General features: G+C 36.4%; 1 protein-coding gene across 1 annotated transcript in view; it reads left to right on the top strand.

The window, feature by feature from the left end:
• Nucleotides 1–12,673, top strand: part of LMBRD1 (LMBR1 domain containing 1) — a 65,516-nt gene that overhangs the window by 42,081 nt on the left and 10,762 nt on the right. The window contains exons 10-14 of the mRNA XM_084202343.1: nucleotides 4,012–4,076; nucleotides 4,827–4,929; nucleotides 6,061–6,165; nucleotides 6,606–6,755; nucleotides 11,838–11,913. Of these exons, the coding sequence (XP_084058469.1) occupies nucleotides 4,012–4,076; nucleotides 4,827–4,929; nucleotides 6,061–6,165; nucleotides 6,606–6,755; nucleotides 11,838–11,913 (499 nt within the window). The remainder of the gene's footprint in view (nucleotides 1–4,011; nucleotides 4,077–4,826; nucleotides 4,930–6,060; nucleotides 6,166–6,605; nucleotides 6,756–11,837; nucleotides 11,914–12,673) is intronic.

Below are 12,673 nucleotides of genomic sequence, written 5' to 3'. Positions count from 1 at the left end.
TCTAAATTACGTGTATCCAGCAGAAATGAGAGACACTTTGATAATATATGCATTTGGAGCAAGCATCTTGCCAAGGAATTGCATGATAAATAGTAAGCTAGCTGAGTAGAATGTAATGTTGTGTTAATGATACTTAACCAATGCATAGGTGATGGTTACTGGGGCAAAGCTTTTATCTTGGTCTCTTTGATCTTAGGACTTTGATTTTCAAAGATAGTAGATACCTGGTTTTGAAGACTGGTACTTTTATGAACAGTATTGCCATATAAAGTATTTCTTGCCAACTAGATGTAGGAAGAAATTTCAGCATTACTTTCAACTGTAGGCTGCTTTTGGGAAAGCTAGGGAGAGTGGGGGGTGGGTTGTAAACAATTTCTTCTGTCATTGCTGCTGTTAATGCTGAGTGCTGAAGGCAATGGGCTGAAATTGCCACTGAGCAAAAGCTTTCAGTGTGCAATTCTTAGTGGAGTTATCTTGCTATGATACATTACAAATATAGACTGAGCTCTTTCATTGAAAGGACAAATATCCCTAACTATTCATGCTAACAGTTTGGAGGCTTCCTTTTGATTTAAAAATACTTAATACAGCTTGTGTATAAAGTATTAAGCTTCTACAACTTTTCACATAAAGCTCAAATTTGAGAAATATGTTGGCCATATATTTTGTCTCTGGGACTTGAACATTTCATTGTGTTCTCCCAGGAAAGTATACAATAGCATTGGTTACTCACAGCTTATCACCTACAGTCTGGATGGTATTCCAGTGTCTCCTTGTTTTCGTGGTTTGAAAGCTTTGTATTCGCTCAGTAACTGACAGTCACTGTGAGTTGTTGACTCATGAATCACAGACTAAAGCAGAGTTGCAGGTGGATAATTTTTCCTGACAGATTTTTCTTTGACTATGGTTGTGCTATGAAGCATGTCAGAGAACTTGTTTACTTTGACTAGAGCTGTCCTGTGAAGATGATAATGTCTATTACTTACTTACATGTTAACTCTTGCAGAGCTGTTTTAGTGTTGCTTGAAGAGCCTTCGGGATGTCTTTGCAGATATCTAACTTGTGAATTGTTCAGTTGGGCTTTAAAAAAGGTGAAAATCTGTTTGATATCCATATGTAGTACTTCTGTTCAATGTAGAAGTGCAGAAAGTATCTTGGAGATTTGCTTACTGTTTTACAACATTTTCACCTTCAGTGCCTTCAATTTTGATATTAGTGTTCAATTATGTGGTTGCTTCTCAGACTTCAAGAATAAAATCCATTTCTTGTGAAGCAAGTACTAGATAGAGAATCCTTCTTCTGCTTTGTATTTGGGATGGTCAGTTTATGGGAGTTGCAGGTTCTCATTGGGACTACCAGAACAGAATAACATATTCAGGAATTGCACTTAATCTTCAAGGTCTTTTACAGTGTTAGCATAGTGTCTACATTCAAACTTCTGTTATCATATTGCCTTTGTATAGTGTCCTCAAGTGTTCTTGCTTTAATTGTTTTATTACTGCTAAGTATCTGTGAGCATGTGATTTGTGGTTAAAGGCAAAACTTTTTTCTTTAAGTAGAAAGCCTCATTTGATGATTATTTTACTCAAAGCTAACTCAAAAATAAATCTCTTAGTTTTTCAATTCAGTCCAAAGCTGCACATCCTAAGATCCCAGGGAATGGTCTTGGCCAACATAAAGTTGAGTAATGTTGAATTAGTCTAATTTCTTTCTACAAAATGTGACATTTCCTTTTTTATGGATTCTTACGCTTTCTGATACTCTCAGCAACAAGAGAAATGTCATATATTTAGGAGTTTTAAGATTTTTTTTTTTTAGGAAAGACAAACTGCAGAGCACATACCTATGTTTTTTTCAATATGTGAACAAGACTATAGGATATGAAACATGGAAACCTGCTCAATAACAATAAATTGGCAGTATTGCATCTGTATTTTCATGGTGTACTTCACTGCTGTTGGGAGCAAACTGGAAATGCCTTAGGTAATATAGGGAAGTCAAGTGCTCTGTTTAGAGATCTCTGTGAACAGAGATATCTGCCCACTCTCTCCAAGGCTCAACTCCTTTTGTACTGACTCTGGAGTGGCAGAGAGGGGAATAGGGAGTTGCCATCAGTCCATAAAACCTCTACTCTGCTGTTGATTCCTCTTCACACTTTGTTTCTGTTCCAGTGTTAGTGGATTCCATGTACTGTAGTTCCTGTCAGAAGCACATTGGGGTCTCTGTAGGCTGCAGCTTCCTTTAGAAAATATTCTCTTGTTCTGGTCTGGGGTTCTCCATGGGCTCAGTGTGGTTATTTGTTCCAGCACAGTCCTCTTAACAGGCTGGGGTAGAAATGTCTTGCTCCATTCTCTGGAGCAGCACCTCTTTTGCTGAGCTTGGAGTCTGTCTATAGGATGAATACTAACAATTTTTAGAAGTTATTTTTGAGGCTTTTTAAACAAGTACCAACTATTCATGGATTGTTTCTGCTCAGAGTAAATTAAGTTTGAAATTCCATGATTATCTTAATAACACTTTAGAATTATCCACAGATTAAATAACTTGGCTTGACTGATCTGGGAGCAGAGATTGGAGGCAAACCCCTAACCCTAACATTTCTACATGTTAGATGTCACTTCAGAAGACAGACATATTCCAGAGGAGATAAAAATACATGTCTAGTGGGCATAGCTGGCAGAAGGTAGTGAAGAATTATGAGCTTCAGACTCTTGGTCTCTATTGGTTTTCAATATCCATTTCCCATACAGCTAATCCCTAGTAGGAGTTTGCTGTGGAGAGGTAAAATCTTAGTACATTTAATTATGTGGAAATGCAAAACTTAATACTTACCTTGATATTAATCTCTAAATCTATATCTAATAAGACCTACATAATTTGAGTTGTTCTGTAAGTGATGTTCTAATATTGTGTTAGAGTTTACAGATGGAAGTTTATCTTCAGAATTTAATGAACAATAATAGCATTGTATGTCTGAGAGTCTTTAATGAGCAGCTGTAATAAAGTTCTTAACCTTTTCGTGATGGTGGTGTGCCAAGTTTTGAGGCTAATAAAACTGTGAAACTCCCTCATTCACGTGGAAGATTGTGCATTGTGTACCTGCATATAGAATTTTGAAATTACTCCGTTTAGGTCTCAGGTCTAGCAACCTGAAAATGTTATTTTGAGAAGTTCAGTGCACTTACCTGATTGTATTCCGTGACTAGGGTTTCTAGGAAAATACAGTGAAACTGCTGGAACTGTGAATGAGTTTCCTATCTGGGCTCTCTTCTGTGTATCATCCCCTAAACTCCCAGGGGAAAAGACTGTGAGGAAGAAAACCTGTCAGCAGGAGGGAGAATAGTTTCCTGAACTAGCTGATAATCCAAGAAACACAATAGGAGGTGTTCTGGTTGAGACAGCTTGGAGAGTCAATTCCTGGCTTGAGTGCTGTATTTAGTAGACATAATAAAAACACTTTTCTGTGTTTTGATGGAGTCCTGGCATTTGGGCTTGGTTCAGTTTTTCATCACTCCCAAGTGTCTTAGTCATTGTGGGTTTTAGAATAGTGCTGCAGAAGGGAGCTTTTACTCAGGAAGGGTGAGATGTGCACAGGTTGCCTCCTGTTGGAAGGGTGAGCACATGTGGAGTGGTCAAGGCACCAATCTGAAATTTCTTTAATTAAAGAATGTGCATGGTTACGGTTTTCCGCATAATATAGAGAATACAGGTTATGAATTCTGCTAAATACAATTTTTGTTAAATGTAATGTGTCATCTCTTTTCTTAATGTCACTTTTGACATTGGGGTAGATTTTTGTAGAGCATGTGATGTACTTGACAAACTGTTTAACAAGGTAAAAGTTTTGTGAGCGCGTCTCTCAAGTATTTACGAAAAAGTTACTGTTTCAAGTGTATTTAAGCTCTGAAGTGCTCCAAGTCATTAGTTAGTTATTGAAACAAAGGCAAGTGTTTACTTCTTGCATCAACTGCAAACACCTTCAGTTAAACTGTTTTAAATTTTTACTTGTAGATTGTGTGGGGAGTGTTCTTCATCATTGTGGCATTGCTCTTCACTGTCTCTCTGTTCTTGTCAAAGTAAGTGCATTTCAGCATTTTCCTTGATCATTTAAATTACCTAGTTTCTGCTCTAATATAAAAATTTGGGTGGTTTGCCTCAGCCCCTTTCTTTTCAATGTTACATTTGTCAGTAGAGCTGCACTTCTCATTATAATAGTATATATTGAAATGGAGCAAAATAAACCAAAACAATCTGAAGAAAGAACATATTTCAGGTGGGAAACAGTTCTGATTCAGCAGAGAAATTAAGTGTATATGTTCAGGAAGTTTTAATTCAGATTACAGAAGTATTCTACTTGCTTGAATGGATCTTATTGCAGGTACTTCTTTGACTTGTTAACAGGTGCTTAAAATCGTGCAGCAAATTACATGTTCAATCCATTTTGATGTGCATTACATTGAAGTGGTTTTATGGTGTCAAAAGCAACATAGCCAGCTACAAATCTGGTAGATTTCAGTGTGGATTGATACTAACCAAAGGTGTCAAATATTGGCATTTTTGATCTCTCAGACTGGGAAAATAAGCTTTATGACCCAAACTAGGGAAAAACAAAAATGCTGAGGAGATGCAGAAATCAATATATCTTTTACAGAGCAGGTGCAGTGAGTATGGTAAAGAAAAGCATGTATCTGTATAAATGCTATACAGCTGTCACTCTCTGAGATTAGTTCAGTTAGGCTTTTTTTTCTTTTGAGTTGCCCTTTTAAAACTAAAGACAAAGCTGTGGGAGAACCACAGTACTTACCCAGTTTTTCTAATTATTGCAGTTTGGACAAAGCTCTGCATTCAGCTGGCTTCGACTCAGGATTTATAATTCTAGGAACTAATCTGACCAATCCGTTGAATATGCTGTTACCAGTTCTTCAAAGAGTAAGTAAAGAAGTGGTGATACACATTTGTAAGGATGCTCTGCCATTTCCTTTTAACCTTCTCCCCAAGTAATTCATTAAAGCATTGTCTAAAGGTGTGTTCAATAAAAGCAAGGCAACTTCTTTATTTTTAGTTACTAGCTACTGATATGAAAATCTTGGGTGAATGGAATCTAGTTTGGGCAAGGAAGATGGTGCTTGAAACTGATTTTAATGTGATGAGAATACAGTGGCAACAGAGAATGACAGCATAGTCTGTATGTCATGCATAGTCTTATTCTGTGCATGGTTGTAGTTACTATGCACAGAATAAAAACAACTTTGTCATGTGTTCTGCATACATTCCAGTTGGTGTACTTGGTTAGCTTAGGCCTTTTTAGTCAAGTAAATGCAACTCTTTGCTTTTTAATATATTGCACATTGAAAAATATGCAACATTGGCTGTTTTATAGAAAGGCATTAGTCTTGGAAGCAAACCCAATGTAAAAACATACATCAGTTAATTTCAGTAGAGTTGGAAGGCAACAAGTACACATACAAATTTGAGTTTGTGATGAGTAAACTGAGAAAAAGAAAAGCTTTAATATTAAGCTAGTGCTTTATTCTGCCTCCAGTTGAGGTATTCCTGTATTGTTGGTGTTACGGGTCAGCACAGTGCATTGCTTCCCCATAGCTTTTAAAGCTATTGAACATCTAAGCTTGTAGCTCACTGAGAAAAGTAGTGTTCAGCAGCAATATTATCTCAAGCTTTTATTAATGTAAATATAAGTTTTGTATGCAAATATGATCAGAAAAATAGTCACAAATATGCAGTCCTAAAACAATTGTTGCCACTGTGGACTTGTCATTCTGTGGGTGTATTTAAAATAATTATGTATTTCTTGGTCTAAAAATGCATAACACTTCAAAATTCAGGAGTGTTTTAAATTAATAAAAATGCTTTAATGCTTTTTCCAGGTGAATTGTCTAAGCTCTATTAGCAGGAAGCTATGTTAGCTATATTTGGAGTCAGCTATGTAAAATAGGACTCTGACTACCTCAGATATAAGCTATAGAAGTAGAAGCTACTTACTGTTGAGTGGTAGAAGAGCTTTTTTCCTTGTCTTTTTAACTGCTTGTGTTCTTGTTTTAGGTTTTTCCACTTGATTATATTCTTATCACAACCATTGTTATGTACTTTATCTTCACTTCAATGGCAGGGATTCGAAATATGGGAATATGGTTCTTCTGGACAAGGGTAAATGAACTTGAGAGTTAGTTTCTAATACTCAGATATTTAAAAAATGTGCTTTTGAATATATTTAAGATTTTTATATTGCTTCATACATGTGGGATGTTGCCAATAGCATTATGTGTATGTCTAATGAGCGTTAAAAGCCAACTGTACCATTTGCACTGATTTTGGAAGGTGTTTCATTTTACGAAGTTAGCAGACTTTTGGGCCATTAATGCAAATAGAACTTAATTTGGTTAAGTAGCTGTGCTTTGAAATTTAGGTAAACACACCTGAAAACCTGCTTTGAACCACTGGAATTAAGTTGCCAGAAGATAATTTTAGAAACCTCCCACTTCTGGCAGTAGACTTAAAACTTATTTGCACTAAAGAGGTTTCTGAATGCCTTCAGGAAAAAAAAAAGAGCTATTTCATTGTATTAATATTTGTTTTTCTGATTTTAGCTTTATAAAATCAGACGAGGAAAAACTCGACCTCAAGCACTCTTATTTCTCTGTATGATACTTCTGTTGATAGTTCTTCATACAAGTTACATGATTTACAGTCTTGCCCCACAGTATGTAATGTATGGAAGCCAGAAATACCTGGTACAGGTGAGATGCTTTTTTTAAAAATTTTATTTTCTGTATTAAAAATGTACTGTTTACAGAAACTTTGGAAGTCAGATGCACTTTCAGTTTTCAAAGAGATTTTGGTAGGCACTTTTTAAAATACTAGTAGGGCTCTTGGTAATACACAGCCAGAAACTGATTGCACTATATATGACACAACTTAATTTCTCAAGAAATTAAGAGTTAGTCATCTCAAGACTTAGTGTGAAACTGAGGTTTGTTTTAGTCCTTCTGATAAGACAGTTGTTAGCTTTCACTAGATTTTGTACTGGTCTGCTTACGTTGCTGAGTGACTACAGGGAGGATTATTTTGAATGTGTAAGGCTGTATACAGAATGAAATCAATACTGTTCCACAGTTGATGATTTTTTATCATGACAGAGATTAGTTGGTACAGTAGAAAATAATAAACTGAGGGGAGCTAAGTGTGTGCACATTCATCACATTTCAGGCACTTCAGGCTGTCCAACTCCATGCAGTCCTTGCACTGTAAAATATTCTGCAGCATTAAGCAATAAAAATTGAATCTCTGCTTTTGTTATTGCACTTTTGTGTATTTCAAGGTTTTGATTTTTAAGTCCTTCATGTTCTTTACCTGAAGAATTAAATTATTATATTACATCTTAGTTTGAGTGGCAGCCTGCATATTTATGGGGAAGTTCTGAGTTACATATCAGAAGCATCTTGAGAGGTTTCATGGATAGCTGTTTATTAAGGACTGGTATCTTACAGGGGTAGAGTTCATTAGATCTGATCTTGCAAATGTAGACAACTAACCGGGTTATAAACTGGTTGCTTACTCAGGCACAGTGAAGTCAAGATCCCTTGGTGTGCTGTTTGATGTTTAAGTGTCGCAAAGACAAAACAGTTGAGCTGGAGTGGTCAAAATAAAGGATTTAAATGAGATGAAGTGATTGCATGCTGCTTTGAGCTTTTGGAATATCTCTCTGATTCTCTGTGAGGATGTTCCTGTGTAACACCTGTTCCAGCAGGTGTTTCCTTTATAAAGCAAACACCTGCTGACTTCCTTCAGCTGCAACAAATTAGTAATTTTTGTAAGTTATTGCTATCAAATCTCTTAGTTTAAACTGTGGATACAGAATTCTTGGGACAAAAGAATTACAAGGAGAAATTGAAATTGGAATAGTGTTAAACAGGCTAGAGAAGAGGAAGTTCCTCAACTTAAATGCATTGTGGTAGGATTGTCACTGCAGGAAGTGGAGGTCTCAGTAAATGCTACTTTACTGCTGTCTTTACATTTGAATTATCTGGTAACACGCAATTGGTCATCCTGAAACCAATTCAAGCACAGTAATAGAATCACTGTAGGGAATGTGAATATTTGGTATTTAGGAAGTGTAATGCATTTTATTAGATTTTATGCTAAATATACCTAACACAAAATAAACATGCTTAGGTGTGCATTGGCTCAACTTGTCAGAATTAGGATAGTAGTAGCATGAAACTAAGATGAAAGTCAGTTTGGGTGTGTTTACATAGAACTTTATCACAAAGTTTGTAGATAGCATGGAAGATTTGAAGAGAAAAACAAATAATAAAGGCTGTAGCTAGCAGTTTGTTTTGCTTTATGAATAAAATTAAATGTGTGTATATTAAGGGAGGCAGAAGGATTGAGACTTAAACACTTGCGTGTTTGCTATTTATGACAAGTATCTGAAGAAAAATACATAATTTCTGAGAAAAAAAAGGGTCAAGAGAATAGAGCACAGCAGTAGAAAAGCTCTTGTCATTCTTGCAGCTATTGCAATATAATCCTGGTCAGCATTGCAAGAAGGATTAGCTGGAATGGTTGAGTAGAGCTGTAGCTTTCTGTTTAAAGTATTACAAAATGTTCTGGTCAAGATAGCCATCCTGAGTCTTCAGGTTATGTCTCATTTCAAAGAACTGTGTTTAAAGTGCATAATCTAATTGGAGTAGAAATTGGTTTTATTGTTAAAATAACATGAGATATAAAAAATGTGCTGGTAAATTACATCTGGGCTTCTCTGGCATACCAAACAGATACAAGGTTTTCTGAAAGCATCCTTTCCAGGAGTATTTCAGAAGCATTTTCTGTACCAGAAACATTTTCTGTGTCTGACTGCCTTGGAAACTGGATGTTAAATTGTGATATTTTGAAGTGAGGAGAGATGGAGTCTGGGAAGGGAGCAAAGCAAGATATTTTTCTGTGGAGGGTAGTAATGAAGAGGTTCTTAAGAGTTACTAAATTGGTGATTATGGATTTAGGAGTGTCCAGGAGCATAAGCAGGAGCAGGGCAAGTGAACTAGGCACAGCAAGCTTCCTGATGATGATAACCTGAGAACCCTGTGCACCAGCTTGCTTTGACAGCCCAGCTTTTCATTGTGCTCTCACACTACAGTTGATTTCATCCTTTAGAATAACACCACTGGTAACCAACAGTGTGTAAGAACCAAGGAATAAATGAGCATTATTCCAGGAATGCTTGGTGGATGGATGGGCTGATAAACATGTGTATGACAGTCTGGTGGCTCCTAGATTGTGTAAAAGAGCACTTGCCCCCTCTGCTTTGCTCTACAGTAATTCCAAATCTAGTAATATGTCAGGCTAAGTCATTATCACAATCTATAGTAATGCATGGGATAGGTTATGTTCCTGTTTGAATCTTGGGCTGTTTCCTTTGGAGACTTTTACTCTTGGCAAGAGCTTTTAATTTGGAAGTGCTGGTAACTTTCCTTTTAACTGAATATATATATATATATATATAGTGGAGCTTTTGTGAGGCAATTAGCATTAACTAGACCTGGGCTACTTGCTTTATTAACTCTGAGCACTGGTGTTTTCAAAGCCTGTGACCCCTATTCATCAAAAGTGTCTTTAGCTGTGGTGTCTGTAGGAAACTTTTGAAAATTACTTCTGGATGTTGTGCCCATACCAGCTGAATCCCTCTGTAGGAATTTGTTCAACTTTCATAGCTCTTCAGACACCAAGGATAGCTTAGCTTCATCTCTTGAAGCAATTTGCCTTAGCTGTTAATCAGCAATGACTCTTTATATAACCTTTCACAGAAAGAATTGTATCCACATCTAGGTTACCTTCTTAGCTTTCTACCAAAGGCATAACTTTGCCAGTACTTGAGGTATAATTCCTATTTCTGTTCAATAAGGCCAAGGGTTATTTTGCCTTTGTCTGAGAGAAAGACCACTGCTTGCTGATATTTGTACCCAGTGGACCTTTAAGACTTGATTGACCCAGACAGGAATTAAAAAGCCAGTACTTGCCATAAGCAGCATGGATACTTTTCCCTGACTGGGGACCAGAACAGCAGTGATCACTTTCTTCAGTCATCACATAGATAATTTGGAGGAGTCAAGCTAAATTGCAGGACCCAGAGTGTCTCCATTGTTAGCAGCAGGAATCCAGAAGTATCATCCCTTGGATGACTAAGTGTGGAAACAGATCTTTTCAAGTTCTTGATCCTTAACATAAGCAGAAACTAATCATGTAGGGGTAAGAGGCTGTATCCAAGCCCTTTATATAGTAGCTTGCTATTTTCTGAAGTGTCCAAAATGTGTCAGCTCTTGAAGCACACATGCTGAGTTACTGTCCATAGTTTTGTCTCATGCTTGGCCTTGATGCATCCTGCTTTCAGCCTTGAGTAGATGGGATAACAGAACAGTCAAGTTTTACTCTGGCAATACTTGTACTAAAAATGTCTGAAATTACAGGAATGTTCATGGAGAACAGTGATATAAGACCTGGAAAAAAGTATAGACATTGTCAAAGAAAGCCCATAGGTCTAGCTATTGTTATATTTAAAGTTCTGTTAATATGGTAAAGGGAATGAAAATAAGGAAGACAAAACTTTGAAATGGCTATGTTGTGATTGTTTTGTGCTTTTGGTGTGCCCCATGGAATTTTACAAGGCATAATACTGTTGTTTTGAAAGAAATGCTTGCTGTGACTGAGCAGTGTAAGCTGGAATAGTGTCAGCTGGAATATATTCTGGAGATGGCAAACTGCTAAATGTACACTGAATGATGGAAATTTCATGTGTTCTGTTCTTACCCTGTTGTTTGTCTACGCATTCTCTTTTGTTCCTGATCCCTGTGACTAAGTCATATTCATTTTAGATCCATTTTTTAAGGCAGTCACCCCACTTTCATGGCCCTGCATGAAACAAAATTAACTGTGTGTACAAATTGCTACTTTTTTGCATAGACACTGAGTTGTTTCTCTTGACTGTACAAAGTGAAAGCTGAATTTGCTTGATATTGATAAACTTCCTCAGAGAAGTTAGAGCTTAGTTTTATGTGCTGACTTGTACTGATTGCTGGTACGTTTGAAGGAAATTCAGTCTGAAGAAAAGGTGTTGACTCTTACTGATTTCTTTAGAGGGTTTTCTGTTTAGGAAATCATGAGGGGGCAAGTAAGTACAAGTAGGTATGTGACCCTTAAAAGTGAATCAGGGTATGAAAAAATCACTGTAGAGCAAAGGATTTACATTGGACTCTGCTAAAATTATTCACTGATTGTTCAAAAATGTGGAACACAGAGTTCATGTCCCCTGGAAGGGTCAGTTTTGCAAAGATTTGGGACATTTAAGCAGGTACATTTGGGTTTTCAGTAGTTCACTTAAGCATAATTTTTCTTCCACTCTGGCAGTCTAAGTATGTTGCATGCTACCGTCTGGCTTTTAGACCAGAAGTAAACTGTATTCATTATCATTATCAATTCAAACAATTGTGTGATGTCTTCATCACCAAAGTTGATTTTCAAATTAATTTCGTGGACAGTTAAAAGGTTTCATTTAAGAGCTCAAGTATATTTTTCACAAGTCTTCAAAAAGAGCACAAACTCTTAATTGTTTTGTTAATGAAATCATACTTAGAAATGTTCTTGTTTTACTGCTCACACTTACTGTGCTTATGCTGTTCAAAAATAATACTTTTGAATAGTCTACGAGATTTAAGGAGTTTTTTAATTAATTCACTGGAAAATGTATTTGGCTTCTGCATTATCATTGTCTATGGAAGAGCACTTCTGGTAGACTAATGTACTAATTTTCTGTATTTATAATGCAGAGTAATAAGACAATTGATGGTCAGCCAAGGAATGGGACACTTGTGTCAAAACCCTGTGATGCAGATGCACCTGAAGGTAAGATAAATTTGTTCCTTTTATTTCCAGTATGATAGGTGCATGCTCAGCTGTAATAAGCAGCTTAATCTCTGTCTTCATGGCTTTCATTTGCCTAAAATGAAGCTTTGATTCTTCATTTTAGGCAAATAAAGTAAGTTCAGGCTTAGTTTATTCATTTCAAGGAATGACTATTTTTAGTAGAAACCATGGGTTATAAAGCATTCCAGTTAACTTTAAAATCTCACATTTGCTTTAATGTGTTTGTAGAAGATCTTAAAAATAAATCCCAGCTGGTGAATAGCTTAGCATTGAAAGCACTTCACTGTGTCTGTTTATCATACAAACATGCAGACAAGTATTTTATTTGTCTCTCAAGGTACTCAGGAAAACAAAGGTCTGAGCTTCTCAGTGAAACTTGAGATTCTTAGTGGAAACTTACAGATAAAAGAATTACATAATTTTTAATGAGATGTAAATGTGGGTTCTTCCATGAGCAACAATACCAGTAGACTATTTTTCTCTAATTCTCTTGGAGTTATGCTGGAAATTATAGGGAATGATACATTTTCTCAGCTGTATTACTAAATGCCCCCTTTTTGACTGTTTTTTGGACAGAAGAATATATTTTGGAGTTAAGTAGTGCCTAGCAAGCAGATGGATGATGCTGGAATCTTCCTTGACTTTCCATCTATGTGGGCTTGAGTGTTGATTTTTTTTGTCTTTTTGAGAGAGAGTTTAGTAACATTTTATTTAGTGCTTATTCCTCTATGAAACTTGA

The sequence above is a fragment of the Fringilla coelebs genome, assembly GCF_963513975.1.
Source record: "Fringilla coelebs genome assembly, chromosome: 3".
Taxonomy (NCBI): Eukaryota; Metazoa; Chordata; class Aves; order Passeriformes; family Fringillidae; genus Fringilla; species Fringilla coelebs.
Note: the sequence above shows the minus strand (reverse complement) of the source record. Positions and strands in the feature narration are given on the sequence as shown.